At 36.8% G+C, this 21,414-nt stretch overlaps 1 protein-coding gene across 2 annotated transcripts in view; it reads right to left on the bottom strand.

Moving 5' to 3' along the window:
* Positions 1-1,435: 1,435 nt before the first annotated feature.
* The window catches only part of FARSB (phenylalanyl-tRNA synthetase subunit beta), a 62,155-nt gene continuing 42,176 nt past the window's right edge, over positions 1,436-21,414 (bottom strand). For both annotated transcript variants that reach the window (XM_045559670.1, XM_045559671.1), the window contains 2 exons: positions 16,794-16,949; positions 1,436-1,710 (listed from right to left, as the gene is read on the bottom strand). In XM_045559670.1, the coding sequence (XP_045415626.1) occupies positions 1,559-1,710; positions 16,794-16,949 (308 nt within the window). In that variant the 3' untranslated portion in view covers positions 1,436-1,558. The remainder of the gene's footprint in view (positions 1,711-16,793; positions 16,950-21,414) is intronic.

Below are 21,414 nucleotides of genomic sequence, written 5' to 3'. Positions count from 1 at the left end.
TGTATACCATGGAGTACTACTCAGCTATAAGAAACAATGGTGATATAGCACCTCTTGTATTTTCCTGGATAGAACTGGAACCCATTCTACTAAGCAAAGTATCCCAAGAATGGAAAAATAAGCACCACATGTACTCACCATCAAATTGGTTTCACTGATCATCACCTAAGAGCACATTTAGGAATAACATTAATTGTGTGTCAGGCAGATGTGGGGGGCAGGGGATGGTGTATACATACATAATGAGTGTGATGCACACCATCTAGGGGATGGACACGCTTGAAGCTCTGATTTGGGGTGGGAGAGGGGCAAGGGCAATATATGTAACCTAAACTTTTATACCCCTATAGTATGCTAAAATAAAAAAAATTCAAAAAAAAAAAAAGGATTAGATGGAAGCCTGCATGTTCACAAATTACATCAGACATTGCTGCCCCAATTCAAGGCTGTAATATGGTTAGGTTTTCTCTTAGTAACAGGCTCAGCAAAAGATCCACAAACATAATTCTTGTCTCACTATCTTTGTTAGCTATTTCTACTGGGACTTACTTTAAAGTTTTACATTTTATCATGTTTCTTATTAGCTCAGTAGTAACTGGGCACTTCTCTCAAACATTAGACACAGCTTCTTTTTTCAAGAGAGGGTACTTAAATTGGAGGATTCTAGATTGAAGTATGAAAGGAAATTGGGAATGTAAGACAAGGAATAGCAGAAGCTTAACTTCAGAGGAGAGATCTAATATCTCCCTACAAAATAAGACAGATGCCAGTAGTTCAATTAACTATTTAAAACCATGATTTTATAACTAATTACAGTAACATGTATGGCCTATGGCAAAAATAAGTTTTTCATTGTTTTCTAATGTTCACATTACACTAATACCAACACTTGTCCATTTTAACTCTTATAGCATAACAGATCTATGTCATATGTACTCTATCTCAGAGTATCACAGAGTAAAAAATACCTATGCACTCTCAAATATTTTGAATACTTGTGTTACAAGTTTTTCTTTCTCTTTAAAATGACTTCAGAAACTATAATTGTTACACCATAATTGATTCTTAAACATTTTCTAAAAATACTGTTTTTTACTGTTTCCAAATGATAATACATGTCAAATGTAGAACATAAAAGCTAAAACTCTGAGTTATCTCATACTCATGCAACATGCACACTAATCAATTATCTTGTTTTATCAATAAGGAAAAGAATGGGATCCTGTTATGCAGGAGTAATCAGTTACAGTATGACGCTCTGGTATCTGAGGAGCATTTCTGACTTTCAGAACTGGCCCGGCACTCTGCTAGTGCATTTTTCTGGTACTCCACTGGGCTTTTACCCAACAATGCAACTTCACACGCAGATACCACATTTATATATTGCATAAGCTGGCCTAATGTGGGGAAAAGGTGGTAACTACCCACAGAGCCAGACAGTACTTTCTACTTTATTAAACACTGAAGCACAAATGGATGTTCCCTGTGGAGGACTAAAGGACACAAGGGAAGGAGAAAGGGACACTTGGGAAGAGAATCACACAACAGAGACCCATCTTCACAAAAAGGGCTCGATATTGATTTCCAGAGAAGAGCAGGGCATGGTCAGCTCAAATTTGGTGATAACATCAGGATGAAGGACCCCAAGCTTCCCGACGCTTTGACCCTTGGCAAAGATCTCAGCACATCGCCCAGGGAAGAAAGTAGGGCCTGAAAAAGAGAGAGTGAGAGAAAAATCAATGTTTCTTCTGGCAAAAATGTCAATAGACATTTAACGCTAAAAGCCTGCTAGTCTACTTTAAAAATAACTATTCTTTAAACCACCGGCTATGAAAAGAGAGTGCTTCCTTACACTTTCTAGTATTTAAAAGAAGTGTTTGCTATTATACCAAGAACTCTTGCAAGAAAAAAATGGGAAGCAATGTAAAATTAAGGGCCCTGTATTTTTTTTTTTTTTTTCAGCTCTTCATGGGGGTACAAAAGCTCAGGTTATATACATTGTCCGTGTCCCGCCCATCCCCGAGTCAGAGCCTCAAGAGGCCCTGTATTTTTTGATCACAGAGGTCTGACTGAGCAGGAAGGATGAAATAAAGGAGGCTGAAGGAGCAGTCAGGAGAAGTCTTAAGGGAACTCTGCCCACATTTGGAACTGATCCTAAAAAAGACAAAGGGGAAAAAATGAAACATAAAACTGACTAACTTGCATGGGAAGAACCTGTTTTGAAACAGGTTTTTCCATGGCGATGCTTGCTGGATAAGAAGTCTGCACTGAATTCATTTGCTCTGCACAACGTCACTCCTTTCCACCTTGTTACACAGAGAGGCCCGAGTTACAGTGTCATCGGCAGGCTCCAGGGAACCGCACGTCTGATTACAGGCCCTGCTACTAGAATGTGACCCACGTTCCTGTCTGAAAAGAGCTTTCCAAGCAGTTTTGGAGTATCCAATGTAAAACCACAGCAAAGGCAAGCCCAAAACAAGTCTGGGTTGATCCCTGATTTACTTCAAGACAGCAGAAAGTTCCCTCCATCTGGGTGCCAATGCACTGATATGGCTTACCAAATCAGTAACAGCTCTTGAGGTTTAAAGGACTAAAAACAAACAAAGGTATAGGCCTACATTATATTCACTAAGTTACCAATGCCACAGGAGTTTATCAATGCTGTGTACTCTACTGAGGTTTAAAAATATGCTGATCCATTTCTCTCACTACTAACTTGAAAAGGGATCAGGCCTGCAGCTGCTGACTGATTCAACCGAATGTTTACTAGCATGAACTATAAATACCCAGCCAAGCAGGCCACAGCCTCCAGCCTGCACTTCAGAGTGAGTACATTATTTATGAAAGGGTAAACTGCTGCGTCTCTACTAATGGCTCCAAGGTCAGCGTCATTAAGAAATGCAGAATTAGGGTGGAAGGGAGGGGAACCTGCTACTGTCAAGTTAGTACCATAGAGACATAGGACAATTACGTGTATTTCCTGATCAGCACAGAAGGATGTTTGTTTTTATTTGTGGAGAAAGACCTGAAAAACATTTTTAATTTCCATTCTTAGATAATTCTAAAGCAACCTGGTTGAAATCTAAGGTGGCCTGTTTTTCACATCCCTCCAAACTAAACAATTCTGCTTCACTGTCTATTAAAGCAAGAATTTCAGTGAACTGCATTTGACTATTTGGCTCTTTGCACTAACTCACACTTGGGGAGAGGGGTAGGGAGGGGAATCAAATAAAACAATGCAGAAACCAACTGGAATTTTTTTTTTTTTTTTTTTTTTTTTGAGACAGAGTATCATTCTGTTGCCCTGGCTAGAGTGCCATGGCGTCGGCCTAGCTCACAGCAACCTCAAACTCCTGGGCTCAAGCAATCCTCCTGCCTCAGCCTCCCGAGTAGCTGGGACTACAGGCATGTGCCACCATGCCTGGCTAATTTTTCTATATGTATTTTTAGCTGTCCATATAATTTCTTTCTATTTTTAGTAGAGATAGGGTCTCGCTCTTGCTCAGGCTGGTCTTAAACTCCTGAGCGCAAATGATCCACTCGCCTCAGCCTCCCAAAGTGCTAGGATTACAGGTGTGAGCCACCGCGCCCGGCCGAAACCAACTGGATTGATAATGTAAAGTCTTAGCTTGATACGAATATTACTAAATCTGATAAAGATGGTGCATTTTAATTCTATCAAAATGAAAACCTAACTTAAAAGACAAAACTATCCTCCCCTGACCCCAAAAAAGAAAAATCTTCAAATGACAAATAAGTGAAGTTTGTATAAAGTGTTGACAGTAAGCAGTATAATCATGAATCACAGAACTGGAAGGACTGCCTAGAACCATTTATTCCATCACTCCAGCACCCCTGTATACAGAACTATATCTGAATACACCTACACTATCTGGAAAAAAAAAAAATCAATCTATTTTTAAAGCCCACTCAGAAAGGAAATGTTCAGGATCTTCCCTGATAAACTTGCTATGTTAAAGAATCCTCTCTGTATCAAAGTCCTTCCTTCTATCTATCTTCAATTCCAATTTGACTGGATTCGTTTTCAGGGATACATATAACCAAACTATTTTAGAATCTAACCCACATGTGCCGGTTCTGACAATGTTAGCAAAATAAAGACTAAGAGATAAGAGCTTAGAATTTTTACTTCATAAAACAACTTTTTGAATCAATACTTTTTAGCAAAATTCAGCGATATTCTTTAGTTGCCAGCTCTACCTCTCCCCAGAAGTTTGGATCAAACTTTGCTTTAGTTCATTAGCCACCGAGGTATGTGGTCAAATAAAAATATTTATATTATTAGATATAATTTTCCCTCTTTCCAAAGAAAAGCCAAGAGAACTGAAATTCACATTCTGCTTTACTTAAAACATATTCAAGTACCCAGGTATTCTAAATCAAAAGTTTTCGCCCGAGTACATGGACCCATCCGAGTCATCCCAAACTGCTCCTAGGTCAGAAGGCTTTCACTGCACCCCAGTGGAGCCTGCTGCCCTTCCATCCAATACTAATTCTCCCGACCCACCTCTATATAAAAATTAAGCCCAATAAATGGGATTTCTATATAAACTCCACTTTGCTGAAAACTGCATACTTTAACCTGTGATGACAATTTTAACTTTTTCTGCTATTTTTATCATTTTTATTTAACAAGGTCAGATGATGATATAAACACTTATGATTTTCTTATTGGTTCCTCTGTTCAGCAAGTCTGGAGTCCTGTCCTCCACATACACAAATTGAGAGGCACACAAAAGAGCCTTCAAATTATCAAGGGGTGCACAGAGAGAACCTACAATATGTGCAACCTGACTGATGTTACATGTCAACTAGAAATAACTGAAGGAATTTTTTTATTTTTTTGAGACAGGGCCTTGATCTGTTGCCAGAGCTAGAGTGCAGTGACATCATCATAGCTCACTGCAACCTCAAACTCCTGGGCTCAAGTGATCCTCCTGCCTCAGCCTCCTGAGTACGTGGGACTATAAGCATGTGCCACCACACCTGGCTAATTGTTTCCATTTTTGGTAGAGATGGGATCTCCCTCTTCCTCAGGCTAGTCTCAAACTCCTAACCTCAAGTGATCCTCTTGCCCCAGTCTCCCAGTGTGCTAGAATGACAGGCATGAGCCACTGCACCCAGACTATAGTAATGTTTTTAAATCTTAGACCAAACTTTCCAATTCTGTCAGACTGAGTATAGACGTGAGCCACTGGACCAGCCTAAAGGATAATTTAAAATTACACAAGCATTTCTTAGTACTTTTTAAAAACCTTTATGGTAAACCAAACTTTGCAGGCAAAAGTGAATCACTTCAAAGGACAGAAGAGAGAATAATTGCTTAAACTAACAAAACAAAGGGGATACAGCCAACTTAGGCAACAATTAGGCCCCAGAATTCAAAGATGACGGCATCTCCACTGTTGGCAGAAGGATAGTGAGCTCAGTAACTCAGGCAGGTCAATGGAATCATAATGCTGTAGTTGGAAGGGATGCATTTTTTTTTTTTTTTTTTTTTTTGAGCAGGTTCTCGCTCTGTCACCCTGGGTAGAGTGCAGTGGCATCATCATACTTACTGCAACTTCAAACTCCTGGGCTCAGGTATTCTTCCTGCCTCAGCCTCCCTTGCTGGGACTACAGATGCATGCCACCACACTCAGCTAATTTTTCTATTTTTAGTATAGACGGGGCATTACTCTTGCTCAGGCTAGTCTCGAACTGCTGAGCTCAAGCAATCCTCTCACCTCAGCCTCATAAGTGCTAGGATTACAGGCGTGAGCCACTGTGCCCAGCCTGGTGCATCTTAAATTGGAATATTTCCAGAAATAAAAGAAGTCACATCTGAATGGAACAAAATGTGGGTCTACGCTTATGAAAAATCAGGCCAGGGTGGTAGCCAAAGGCTGCTTTTATTGTATCAATAAACAAACAAAAACATAGTTTTGAAGGAAGAGCAGCATGCTATGTCTAGAGACATAAGCTGCCAATTCAAAGAAAATTATATTGCCTTGCGAATGGGAATTCTAAAATTCAAATTCTATAAAGTGCATTAGTTTCTCTTATTCATGTATTTAAGCCCAAACAGAGTTCCTGGCTTACTGGTATTTCAAGATGCACAAATACTACAATTTTCAACCTGCGCCAAAAATGCTCTCCAGCAAAAAGCCTCTCACAGCCCACTTTTCCACCTAGTTCCTTACACTGATTAAATCTCAGCTTTGCTGGTACTCATCACAGTAAAATGGCTTCCAACGTGAAACAGATTTTGGGAAAATAGTGTTCTCTGTTGAAATACATGTGGAAGCCCAGACAAAAGAAACATCAGTTAAGCACAAATAAGAATTTAATTTCCAAAACTTAGTGGGGTGTAAGTAAGTCCCTTAATTAAAGCCTTTGTAGTAGCATCTCCTTGAGGTCTGTAATTGTCTCTGTGCTCCAATGGCCCGAACCCTCTGAGGACCTTGGGGGTAATTCCTGGGCCCACAATCCAGCCTGGCACCCAGTCGTTAGCATGTTTTCTGGCTAATTGACCATCAAAGTGTTTGCGAGCTCCCTTTCTTGCTCGTTGCCAAACACCTTTCACAGTTTCTTTTTGCCCAATCTTTTTTTAGAGTAATATTATAGGCCCAAAATTTGGGTAAGCTTTACACATAGATTCATCCCTATAATTTACAAAGCATCGGAAGCAGAAACTTAAGGAGGTAATTGAGCAGACCACCTCCCCATCTGAAAACATCAGGTGGTATTATCCAGCATGGGGCTCTGAATTCCTTACTGGCTATATTCAACTCATTCTATTTTGCCCATCTATAAAAAGTCATCTACTCACACAATTTTAGTTTTCCCTTTCTTTACGTTACTGATACATGTTTTGGGGATCAAACAACATATTGTAAATGCTTGCAATATGGTGCTTTACTACCCAGATTTTCTACAAAAAGAACAAAATAAAAAGGGGAGCAGGGAACACTGGAAAAGGAATTTCCATATATCACATATGTCATAGCAAATAACAGACACTATCACTGGGAGCTTTTTTAACCCCCTAAATTCAGTTATGAACTATAAAATGCAGAATTATATAGATACTGTAAGCCCTTGGGTCAACTGAATGTACTTTAAAATCTGTTTTAAATTACTGATTATGTAATGTGGATTGAGGGAAGGAATAATCATTTAACAGGCTGACTCCAGGACTGGAACCTACCGTCACCCTTCCCCTCCCAGCAAAGGACCAAAAAAAAAAAAAAAAAAACAAAAAACCCAGTGTTCCATTGACAAGGTGGGTGACAAGGCAAAGAGTGGAATGGGGCTGAAACCCTAATTTCCTATCGAGGAACTTTCTCCTGGTTTCCCACCAGTTTTCTGAGAATGTCATCAGCTCATCAACATTACTTTCCTTTTCTAAATGATGCTGATTTAAAGGAAAAGAGAGAATACAGGGCCTATAAAACTGAAACACATTTATACCATACATGTGAACATGGTATCATTCTTAAGGGTAGTTGTTCTCAAAGTTTTAGAACCAGCAGTTTTTTGAGGGCACCAATGAAATAACATAAAGAGGGGAGAAACCAAGGGAGAAAAGGGTACAAGACAGGTGAGACATTAACTTATAAAATGAAAGAAAAAGGCTCAGTAATATGAGGAGGAAAATTATCACTACCGAGATATTAAACACAAAAACATTTTTTTCCAATCCTAGTACACTCAATTCATAGAAAATGTCTCTACAAAGACCATTTAATTTGTAAGTAGAGACTGAATAATTTCCAACTGGTAATATAAAACACCCATTTCCCCCAGATGTATACAATTCTTCACTTTGCATTTGAAGTGAAATATTTATGGTACCTAAAGTCTGTAAAGAGAAGGGACCTAATCCCTTGAGTTTAATGGCCATCTTTCATCCCTTTCTGAAGATCAAAGAAAGAAAAACCCCTTACACAACTTTACAGTGCTAATCCCAACACACCTGCAGACATCATTAACTCTTAAAGTGAAGAAAACTGGACGTGAGAGGAGAACTAGTGCCTACTTAACCCCACAGCATGGAACTCAGAGAGGGGGCCGTGTGTCAGCAACATTCTATCAAGACAGGGCACAGCAAACTCTGTATTACAAATGAGGAAAGTATCCTGTGGGACCTTATTCTTAAAAAAGAAATCAGCAAAGCCCAGACTACCTAGTCCTCTAATTAATGGAGAAATGTCTGCAATAAAGAACCACCTTCTTAAAATTACCACAATCTCCTTATGACTAAATATTTAAAATCTTAATTCCAGAATTTCCCAGTCTTACTTTGTATAGAGAAATTTATCGTTTATTTCCATGGTTGTCACTTTTTAGCATTTCTTATGAAAAATTTCGTTAATTAGCAGGGCGAACACTAAGTGATTAAATAGCAAATGCTAGAGAAACGCTGAGATCTATTTTAAAGTCTGATCTTAACTGTGAGCCTCTCATATACACATATACTCATATTTTACAACCTGAAGGAGGTCAGGAATGTTGGAAGAGCTTCAAGGTGACCCATCTAATTGCAATTTTAAATCAGTCTCAAATTAACTTGTGTAAAATCAAAGGACATTTAACTCTAGGTTAAAAAGTACCCTCACTGTCGGTCTGTTTTGAAAATTTCTATTCTTAAAAAATGCCATCATCCTACATTTCTGACACTCCCCAAATCATTCACATTTCCCCCCAAATTTTCACATTTCTTAAACACTTTAGGAAATATTTAGAATCAACTTCAAAAATAAAAGGTACATATCATTCTGCCTTACTGGGCCAACAAATGGTTCTTTTTCCACTCCTTCACATGACAAATGGTTAAGGAGATTATTTCTCAAACCAAATAGGAACAATTTACTTACTCCACAATTATAATGAAATAATAATAATAATAATGAGACTATGGTAGGGCTTATTAAATAATTGAAATGTTGAGAATATAAGATTGTATCCATAATTTCACAGTCAACTTACTCAATTGAGACCTTTAGCTAACTTGGAGCAAACCTAACTTCAAACATGTAATTAGATAAGATGTTTTAGTTTCAAAGTAAGATTTCAGTTGACATGTAGGGTGTGAAAAAGAAAAAGAAAGAATAATGAAATTGTAAAAGCACAGCATCCTGCTTTGTTCTCATCTACTCATCCCAGTAAAAGCAGTGAACCAGTCCCAGTGCAACCCAGGCCTAACCTTTTACGGCACAAGCAAGTTACAGATGGGAAAAAGTGAAGCACAAGGAGATTAGGAGACTTGCCCAAGGCAAGCAACAGTAGAGGTGAGGGAGCAAGCGAAAGGTGAACAAGGGCCACTGAACTGGCACCTCCTTGTGTGTGGCCCATAGGCACATAAGGCCTATAGCATCATGTTTTAAGCTCTTGGTCAAGCTGCCCATTTCATGTTTGCAAACTTCTTCTGGTTTAAAATTAAATAAATAAACAAAACTTAAGAGGAAAAAAGAAAGACTGTTTCATCATCTCTAACCTTCGGACATAGCCAGGTATGCTCTGCAATATTAACATAACATAATACAACACCTAGAGCCCTCATGGAAAACACAACTATACTTTTTAAAAATCCCATATAACACAGGCACTTTTAAAGAATAAATTTCAGATTCTTGAAACAAGGCTGGAACTACATTGGCAGACAAATACGCACTACAGAGACATCATCTAAAAAGGCAAAGAAAAAGAGCAGATACATTAGAACTTGTGGCAGAAATTGCTTCTGAATTTAAATTCCTGCAGAATCTTAAAACTGGAAATGACCTTGGATGCAATCCTGTCTACTCCCTTAGTTGACACGTGATAAAATGGATACCAAACAGGTTAAGAAAACCATACCAGGTAACAGCAGAGTTGAGATTAGAACCCAGGTCTTCTTGAATCCCAGTCTGCAACTCTTTTATCCCAATGTTGCTTTTCGGAGGGCAGACCTAATATCTACTTCAAGTTTACTCTGAAGAGGGATTTACCCATTCCAAAATGCTTTCACAAATCTTGCAACTACCTCTCCCAAAAATCCTACAGTGCAGACAGGACAGACATTATCATTCCCATTTTACAGATGAAGAAACTGGCAGGAAAAAAGGGAAGTACGATGTGCTAAATAAAAATACCTTTCTCTCTCTCTTTTTTTTTGCTCAGGACATATGGTTGAATTTAAATACAGTAGTCTCCCTCATCCGCGATTTTGCTTTCTGCAGCTCACCATGGTCCCAAAATATTAAATAGAAAAAATAAACAAAAGTTTTAAATTGCACACTGTTCTGAGTAGTGTGATGAAATCTCACGCTGTCCCAACTCCATCATGCCTAGGAGATGAATTATCCCTTTGTCTGGGATGCTAGCTGTCTTGTTTATCAGACTGAAAAAACATAATATATATAGGGCTCAGTACTAGCTGTGGTTTCAAGCATCCACTGGAGGTCTTGGAACATGTAGCCTACAGATAAGAGATTACTATAACTCCAGAGTATTTATTCTGTTATAGCATGCATTCTCAGCAAGGGTGAAAACTGGTTCTTGGAGAAGGAAATAGGCTATCAAAAAAATCTTACATATTCCAACGGTTTGGGTCCCTCCAAAGCTGAGCCTCTGTTGACAAAACTCTTACTCCTTAGTATTCAGTTCCTCTCATTGATTTTTCTTGGGTATCACACACACAGCACTGATATGGAAGACACAGTAAATATATGCAGGAAGAGTGCTACGAAACTATGGCAATAGATGACTGTGACTGGAGGACTCTACCGATGGTTGGATCTCAAAGTCACATTGAGAGGGGCCCTGCACATGCCTAGGGACTGCCACTGGATGGCCTTGTGGATGTTATGTTTGATCCTGAGAGCCTGTGTGTGCATGTGGCTAAGGCTTTGAGAATTAAACAAAAATAGTTTATGTTTTATTATTTATTAATAATTCAAAAAGTTATTTAACACATCATTAGTATGTCAAGTACTAAAAATGTTGACAATAACTGACTACCAATTAGTTAAAACTTATTTTCTGATATCAGGGAAAAGTTAAATTCATTAAAAATTAAGAAATTAATTTATGTTTTCAGTTGTTTTACTTTTGCTGAAGAAGTTTTGAATGATTTAAATTTTTGATTATTGTTACTACATATTTATATAAATTGCTTTTTGGTATATATAATTTGATATACTACAATTTGTATAAATAAATAACATTAAAAGTTATCCAGCAGGTATAACTATAAAGTTACATGTTAGTCATTTTTAAATTTAACCTTTAACTTAAAAATTTTGTTTAGCATAGGCACTCTACTCAGGACAACAGAGTGAAACTCTGTCTCAAAAAAAGAAAAAAAAAAAGAAAAAAATCTTGTTTAGTCATTGTTAACCCTGCATTGAATTTTTAAAAAGTAAGCTTTATACTTATTCTTCTTATGCACACAGCACAGCTATACGTACAGTACATAATAGATACATAGTATATCTGTGAAATTAAAAATTCATGAAGGGACAACTTATGGAAGGTTCTTAGGGGAGAGATGATTTTTTTAAAAAAGTTGAGAAACATTTATGACAGTATCAGATGAAATACTGAGCTGACCAAGCCATTCAATATGTGACTTGCTATATAGAGTACCCCAATTTGCTGTAAGTACTAAAATGTCAGATAGGTACCAAAATACCCCCTCTTGCCCCCAAAAGAGTTAAGTGAACATGAGTGCAAAGAATTTTGCCTGTGCATAAAAGAGAGTAAGGCAAGAACAATAAAAATAAGACAGGGCTAAGTGAATTGTATAATGATTGTTGAAGCTTTTATAAACACTGTGGCCCATCTTATACTGCAACTATGTGGTGGTTACTGGTCATTTGTTTAATATTGCTTTGAGTCTTTTAATTCCTTCAAAGATGCTAACAAAAATGGTAGTATTTGAAAGCTTGCTTCAAACACAAAAAAGCAGAGAACCAGAGGAATAAAAACTGTTTTTACACAGAGCAATAAGGTCATAAGCTTTAAAAATTCCAAATGTCTTTTTTTAGCTTGATGCCTCAATAATGTCTTTGATGATGGTAACTAAATGTAGATGTGCTACACAGATCCCCCTTTATGATAGTCCAGAACATTGTGTATAAATCAAACCATAAATTGAACACCTCTACTTCAACAAGTTGTTCAATAGATGTTTTTCTCATATATTTCCAAGCTCATATTACACTAAAAACAGTGTGACAACCAGGGAAATATCACAATTTCACCCATATTTTTTAGCATCTGAAATCTTTCACAGGTGTCCTGAAAGGGGGAAAAGGTCATGACCTATGGGTCAAGCCAACAATCATTACGTGTTACTGTAGCAGAAGGTACCTAAATAACCACTGTGTGTACATATGGTGTAGGATTAAATGTGCATATTACTTACAAGGTTATTTTTCATTTCACAAAATGAATTCTGAGCAGCATGAAAACTAGAATTGTCAAAACTAAAGTTCTAAAACTTTTGTTTCAATACCAGGGATCTTGTCTCAAGTTAAATTGAAGTTTTCTATAGAATTATAAATTGAAAAGTGAAATATAAAAGTGAAATAGGTAACAAGCTAGACAGGGAAAAACCACACACTCAACTCAGTGCAGCCAATCACACATAAAGCCCACTACATTCTACAAGAAATTATTTTTGCCACTGATTTGCCCAGCAACCATATAGCTTCTAAACACAAAAATGTTGAGAATTTTCCTTGCCCAGAAGTGGTTTTTGAAAAGGATAAATGCATCTTAACATACATAATTTAGTTTGCAACAAACCACAAAAATGAAGGGGAAGAACCCTGAAAAAAAGCATATACATATGCTATAATAATCTGATCAAATACACTAAACTATTCAGAGTTCAACCCTTTTGAAACCCTTAAAAAACTCTGCAGTTTGCTACAAAGTTAACGGTTCTTCTTTTTTCCCCACTCAATATTGACCTTATTTTATCATCAACTGGACATTCTATCTCACTTTATGGTCTTAATTGCAAGGGCGCTCGGCAAAGGAAAAATATGTAAGACTAGGTGACCACAGCTTTCACTCTGGCTGCACTCACAGGCTTTATGAGTGTTTCTGCAGATATTCCACATGCTGCAGAGGGCTGCTACCTACATAATAAGCAAGGTTATAGTCCAAAGTCAAAACAACTCCTTAGGATCAATGAAGTGATCCACCAAATGAGTTTCCAGATTTCTCTTACAATGGACAGGCCCAAGTTTCTCAAAGCAGAACCCACTTCTGTTCCACTCATTTCTACCATCAAACAAAGCAGCACAAAAGGAAGCTTGGTAGCCACATTAAAAAGGACGGAAAGAAGCTAGGTATAACCGCCAATGTAACTGACAGTAAGAATCTCTAGTGAACAGACTTAGCTCAGTTATAATTGCAAAGCCACTAGGGATTTTTAATTATTAAAAAGTAAACCATATGCCAGAGTAATAGAAGACAACTCAGTAATCAAGAATGGCAGGAAACGGTAGTTCTTAATCTGTTTCTGCTCTACTTTTTGATCCCCTGAAGTCCTTTTCTTAGCAGTAAAAGCTATATATAAAATAAAAATAAATCTGAGGAAATGATATAGCTAAATATGCCCCAGCTACCAAATTCCTGTGTTTACAGATTTACTTAGGAGTCTGGAAAACACTTTTGTTCCTTAGTTGTGGTATGTATGTATGCGTGCATATTTATATTAGATGAAGAACTAATACCAGTTTTGTTACTGACTTATTTTGACAAGCCACTTCTCTAGGCCTTGATTTCTTTAACCATTTAAAAAAAAAAGGATAATCATATTTGTCACTAGATAATCAAAATAGACCTAGAAATCCCTATGAGAAATGAGGAACCATTATTCATAATGACACTAATTCTCTTTAGCTTGATGGCTCTTACAGAAAGCATCCTGAGAAAAAAGCACCCAGATTTAGGTGTGTACCCAGGACTCCAGGAAGACTGATGTGGGCGATGATGGTGACAGTGGCAGTGAAAGCAGATTTGCTGCCCTTTTCTAAAGAAAGCCAGTTAGATATATTGAAATATGTACTGTATTGAGATATGTATCATGGCTGTCCATGAGCATAAAGAAGTTGTACCAAAGCTTCTCAAATTCATAAATCTTGGATATTTCATAGATATAAAAATTTTCAAACTTTAAAATATTACAATTCTTTTATGAGAGCCAATGTAGATTCAAAAGGAAACATAATTCTGAGTATGTAAATACTAAATCAAAAACCAAAGTTAACAACTTGGCCTAACTACACCGAACATAAAGATCCACAACCACATCAGTAGTGACAGCTTACGACTGCATTTCCTAATTAAAACACAATACATTCTAAACCAAAACAGCAGATACCTACATATTAGGGAAATTAGGTACTAAGTATTATATTCTGTTTGGGTGCTAATTTATATATGATTCCAATTATCATAAGTTTAGAATTATAAAAATCTGACTTTTAAAAAGATTAACACATATTACTTGTATCATAAAAGGTTCCAAGTGGCACATATCACAAAACGTTCCAAATGATGAATGTATAGCTTCTACCGTCCTAGTATTTCTTAAATCAATATTTTCTTTGGTGCAGCCATGACCATGATTCAAGTTCAAGTCCTCATTCTCACTGCTCTAACATTCTCTTCACCTCTACTCTCCACAGCAGCCCAACATACTGCATACTGCTGCCAGATTAATCCCTCTGAAGTACAGATCTGATATCACTCACCTGCTTTTTAAAAAAGTAGAAGCTGCTTCAGTACTTTTCCACTAATTAGCTGAAACCCTCTTTTCTAGTATTCAGGACTCGAAATACAGTCCCAAGCTCCCTCTCACCCTATGGCCAAACCAAAGTGCACTCCCTACTGTGCTACACACACAGCCTGTGTTTCCCATCTCTACCTCTGCTCATGTGGTTTCCCTGCTTCTCCTGTCTCCATTTATTCCTTCAAAGGCCCATCTCACTTTGCAGAAACTCACTAAAGTTTGTATGGATGCCCTGAAGAAGTTGCACACTCTGTTTGGAAACCTCAAGGCACTCCTCTTAGCAACTTAGTTTGAGAGTTGGGATGTCGTAGACTTTTTTCCTGCAGGTTCCTTGACAGCAGAGCCTGTGTCCTACGTATTCTTGTCTTCTTAAAGTCTGCCTTCTAACTGGGAACTCAGATTCTTCTGAGAAATAAATGTCTAGGGAACTGATTGAAGCAGGAAAGTCACAATATTAAGACACTGGTTTACAGATATATTGTTAATCTATAAGTTACATAAAGCATCATATCCAGGACAAATTATGCTCCAATTTACCGTTTCAGTTCTTTGCAACCTTTCAAATAAGAAAGAATCTAAGACTTCACTTACATAGTGTAATCCATATCAGGGAACTGATTTTTATCCAGTTAACCTGTTTATGAAGTAAGATTTCTGAAAAAAGCCTTTGCATAGGAGGACAAGACATGTTTCCAGTCGCCTTACACATTGCCATTAACCTAGATAACCAAGTCTTAAACCAGAATGCTAGGATGATAAACTGGAGAATGAGTAGGTAAAAGCCACACAAAAGCAGACAATGTGGAAAGAACACAGGGAGGCGAGAGCCCAGGGTTTGACATGTGTGACCTAGCTCAACTACTTAACTAACCAAGCCTCAGTTCCCTCACTTGTAAGACTAGGAAACTGGACTGGATGAATTCCCGATACAGTTCTAACACTCTAGAACTCTACAAGCATAATACATGTCTTCACTGGATTATTTCTAATGAGACATGGGTAAGAAACATTAACTCCCTGCACTATTGAATCTCTCAATTTTTTTTTTTAAAGAACCCCACCCATCTCCAATCTAAAAAGACCCATAAATTTCAAGGTTATTTTCAAAGAAGTTTCAAAATGAAAACAAAAACAAAAATTAAAACAAGCAACCAATAACAAAAAACACTCTCTGAGAACTAAGAAAAATAAACATAAGTGAAAACCAAAAATATTTCTCCACCAAACTTCACATCACTACAAATAACTGTTAATAACATTTTAAAAATGAATGTTCTGTTAGAAATTTATGTACAGTTATAAAACACAGTGAGGTAAACAGTAGGAATGAATGGTAAATATTCTTTCAAGTTGTTTCTGGATCTCATATCTAACAAAATAAACTTAGATTCAAACTACAGGAATATGAAAAGCAAAAATTTCAGAATTCCTTGGTCAATGAGAAACTAGCATATTAGGAGTATATATCCCATTTACTTAGCCTAACTTAAACTCCTCAACAAAGATTTTGTTGTACTTGGGCTTCTATACAGGAGGATTCCCACCCTTGCTAAGTCAACTTTATGACTTGATTAACATGTGTCAAGTCTTTCAGAATAACTTTTCAGGGGTTTTTTTTTTTCTTTCCCCTTAAAGACTTCAGAAAGGAGGCTTTTGAGCGCAGACCAGTCACTTTAGGTCTTTTCAGCTTCCAGTTTAAACTTCTCAGCTCACCATGGTGCTGAGGGCTTAAAGGTGCCAGTAACCAGGGGTTACCATAGCTCAGCTGGAACAAAAGTATATTGTGCAGCATTTATGAGAGTTCTGAAAAGCATTTCTTAAAATGCTAGAGGGAACAAGGATATGTTCTAGAAAATACTAATAATTAATTGAAATAAAGCTTTATCTCCCTTTTTCTCCACATCCCCCAAATAAAAAAGAAAATTTTTTTTTTATCAAAACCAGGGCTTAGCTCTTCATCACATTATTGCTCACTCTAGATCTAGCTGACCTGACTTACCTTCCGATGCTTTGATCACATATCCCCCTTTATCTTCACCAGGACACACGTCAAGCAGCTGCATGATTCTGTCCAGCAGCCCATGGATTATCTCAAACCCAGGATTCTTGTTGTAATAAACAGCACAGAGATGCCTGTAATTTTTTGCACCTACATCTGCAAAAATAAAAGAATTGGTCACAAAGCCACATTAGCCATTACTGAAGGAATTGATTTACCCCAACACAAACTTGGGCAAAGTCAACAAAAAAGAAAACCAAATATTAACATACAGTGAATTATCCAACTTCAGAAATGCAAGATAAGATAAAATAGTCTTTTTCAACCATCAAATTCCCTAAGGTGTTTTATCTGGGGGAAAGAGTGAAAAACTCTTAATGTTGGCACAGTGACAATAAGGCTTCATTTTAGTATTAATTGGTAAAACTTTGTAAACAATTTAGCAATATATAATCAGAGATTTAAAATTTCATACTCTTTCATTCATAATACTATCCAAAGGAAATGATCCTAAACACAAAAAAAGGCATGTGGAGAGGCATTTACTAAATTATTTCCAACAATAAAAAATATAAACAACCTAAGCTGAAGAATGGCTACATAACATACAGTACAGTCACTCACCAGAATAATAAGTGGATGCTAGAAAACATCTTTATGAAGGTTTATCATAACAAAGCAAGAGCAAATACTTACAATAGTGAACTTTTAAAAAGGAGGCTACAAAGTTCAAAGTAAGCCAAAACTAAATCATATTGTTTAAAGAACAAACATAGATTGGAAAACCATGAAGCAAAGCAAGAGAATGACTATCACCAAAGTCAGGCTGATAATTACCCTAGGTAAAGGGAAGGCACCACGATGGGGCGGGGTCACACAAGAAGCTTCAGATACTGGCAATATTCCACTTCTTAACTGGGGTATTGGTTACACTAGTGTTGGCTTTACCATCTTTTAAAAACTATGTATGTTATATATGTTCTTCACAATTAAAACATGAAAAAAAAAGAATACAAAAGTATATAAAGTTAGGCTACAAAATGGATAAATCTTGAGGACACTGTGCTAAGTGAAATAAGCCAGCCACAGTAGGACAAATACTACATGATTCCATTTATATGAGGTTATCTAAAGTCATCAAACTCATAGAAACAGAAAATAAAGTGGTTGCCAAGGGATGGAGGGAGGGAGAAAATGGGGAATTGCTGTTTAATGGATATAAAGCTTTAGCCATGCAAGACGAAAAAGTTCTAGAGATCTGCTATACAACAATGTGCATATAGTTAACAATACTATATGGTACACTTAAAAATTTGGTAAGAGAGTAGCTCTCGTCATATTTTTTACCATAATAATTTTAGAAACCACATGAATAATAGAATCACAGCTACAAAAATACAACGATAAGCCAATTTTTCTGTGATTAGTATATATATTATTCTACTTTGAAAATTAAAACAAACTTACAAAACTCAATATTTTAAAAAAGAATTACAAGAATCCAAATGAAGCCTTATGATTTGATAAACCAACTGGTATATTCATACAGTAGAATACTACTCAGCAATAAGAAGGAACAAACTGTTGATAGTCTTGACAACTTGGATAACTCTCAAAGGCATTATGCTGAATGGAAGAAGCCCATCTCAAAAAGCTACAGACAGTATGAATCCATTTATATGACATTCTAGAAGTGGCAAAACTATAACAACAGAGAACAGATAGTGGTTGTCTGGAGTTAGCTGTGGGGAAAAAAATGTGACTAAAATGGGATAACATAAGGGGTTTGAAGAGTGACAGAACTGTTTTGGATCTTGTAGTGAAGGTTATAAAAATCTAAACCTGTATAAAACTCATAAAAACCAGCCTGAGCAAGAGCGAGACACCATCTCTACCAAAAATAGAAAAAATTACCCAGGTGTGATAGTGTGCACCTGTAGTTCCAGCTACTCAGGAGGCTGAGGCAGGAGGATCACTTGAGCCCAGGAGTTTGAGGTTGCAGTGAGCTATGATGATGCCACTGCACTCTACCCAGGGCAACAAAGTGAGACTCTGTTTCAAAACAAAACAACAAATAATAAAAAAAAACCCAAAAAACAAAAAACAAAAACCTAATTAAAAAAAAAGAAGTGCATAGCATATAAAGGAAGACTCAAAGTCTACAGTGATTATTTAACTTTATAACACTTGTGGCCCTTTAATAAATTCTGGAGACCACTGCTCTACATAAACACTAAATGGATGTTGGGTTCATTTTGCTCTTCAAATTAGGAAAAGAGAAGGAATGAACTAATTAATGTCTATCTGACAGCATAAACTGAAAATAGAATGCTGCTTCAGATTATCATATATTGAGCAAAAGCACTTCCACAGATTTATTCCTATGGTAACAGCTACTAGCCATTGTTGACATAAAATACAGAATGGCTTTTATCTTCTATTAACAGATATCCCCCCCCAAAAAATGGATATTTTAAGATACTGTATTATTAAAGTAATATAAAAGTGAGTATATAAGTGGGATAAAAGGGAAACTAACATTAACTGATAATCTATGTGCCAGGTATTTAGTACCTATCTATCAATTTATCTATAATCTTATTTAATTCTCAAAACAGCCATGCAACACAAGTATTATTATCCCAATAAAACAATGGAGAAACAAAAGCTCAGAATGATTAAGTAATATGCCCAAAGTCAACCTAATTGACTGGAGCTAATCCCAATTAATTACATAGCTAATAAGTTACAAAGCCAGGATTTGACAGGGATTATCTGATTCTAAAACCCACACTTTTCACTATGTGGTGTACCTTAAAGGATTTAGATGGAAACGAATGAATATAAAGGCAAACTTATATATGGCTATATACCTACTTAATATGGTCAAAGATGTGCATTCTTAAAATGTTTTGATATGATAAACAGATGTTTTAATTTTCAAGTTTTCATGATATTTATGAATTCCATTTAAGAAATTGGAATAAATTATTTTCAAAAGTTAGTGAAGTTTCTAGCTATCAACAGCATCGTAACTGATGAAAAATATATTCTGAGTTAAGCTTTTGACTGAAGTTTTGAAGAAATAACTGCTCTTGCCATTTAACATTTCTTAGTACATACCATGTTCAAGGAACCCTAGTCTAGAGATCCCTAGATGGTAGAGGTCAAAGCCAATACACAGGGCTTCCACAGATTAAACCCCCAATAATTATTTTCTGAATAAATGACTAAATCTTGGAATAGGAGGTGAGCACACACAAATAATTACCAAACAGGGCCAAGACCAGACAGTGAGCCATATTCTAAGCCAGTTGAGGTAAGAAAGTAAGTAGCATACTGCTGTCACTCTCCTTCATTTCCATTTTCAACAATTAAGAAATCTGGTATCGGGCCGGGCGTGGTGGCTCACGCCTGTAATCCTAGCTCTGGGAGGCCGAGGCGGGTGGATCGCTCGAGGTCAGGAGTTCGAGACCAGCCTGAGCAAGAGTGAGACCCCGTCTCTACTAAAAATAGAAAGAAATTATCTGGCCAACTAAAAAATATATATACAAAAAAATTAGCCGGGCATGGTGGCTCATGCCTGTAGTCCCAGCTACTAGGGAGGCTGAGGCAGTAGGATCGCTTAAGCCCAGGAGTCTGAGGTTGCTGTGAGCTAGGCTGATGCCACGGCACTCACTCTAGCCCGGGCAACAAAGTGACACTCTATCTCAAAAAAAAAAAAAGAAAAAGAAATCTGGTATCTAAAAGCTATAATCAAAGGTGTAAGAATAAAGATGAATATTAAAATCAGGCAGGCATAAAACCCCACTAAACTAACCACATGCATAAACTAAGAGAGGCCTCATTCTATTAATACTATAGGAACATAAACACACACACTCTCTCTTCTTCACTCTTTCTCTCTCTCTCTCTCCCCCTAAAGGGAAAAAAATGAAATGAAACAGAACTAAATTATCCCTTTCATACTACTGACTTGCTGCTGGGTATTTTTGCCATGTGGTACCCATTTGTTGGTGTCACATGCTTCCACTTTAATACACAGGCATGTATTGAAACTACTTTGTAGTTCCATTTTCTTTCTGTGAGAGAATAGCCCAACAGTAATGCCACCATTAAGAGAGCTTGGCAACATAAACTGGAAGCTTTATTTTGGTAACCTTTGCCTTGGAATACTTTTTTCCTGATCTCTAAATTATGTAAAACTTATATTTTTGATAAAAGTAACAACATCTGGATGAAAAACTTAGAATTTAAAAAAACAAATTAAGTGATTTTAGTGATGAGAATAGTAAAGTCACAATAAAAAATACAAAACTTTTAAAAAATTATATTCCATTTCAGGATGTTTATAGTGCACACACATAATAATGAACTACATATTTTTAGATTTAATTTTGCAAAATTTTTAAGAAAGGCCACTAACTATGTATTAAACCCACCATAATAATTACATTAACCTCATTTTTTAGGCGCCCCCACCAACTCCACCACTGACTGGCTGGTTTTTCATATGTCCCAAGGGCTAGCACTCTCTGTGGACTTGCTTCCTCATATCTTGCTAAGATATTCCCTCTACTGTAGCTAAATTGAATTAAAGGAGAAAATAACCACATGCTCA

Source organism: Lemur catta, chromosome 8 (genome assembly GCF_020740605.2).
Source record: "Lemur catta isolate mLemCat1 chromosome 8, mLemCat1.pri, whole genome shotgun sequence".
Taxonomy (NCBI): domain Eukaryota; kingdom Metazoa; phylum Chordata; class Mammalia; order Primates; family Lemuridae; genus Lemur; species Lemur catta.
Note: the sequence above shows the minus strand (reverse complement) of the source record. Positions and strands in the feature narration are given on the sequence as shown.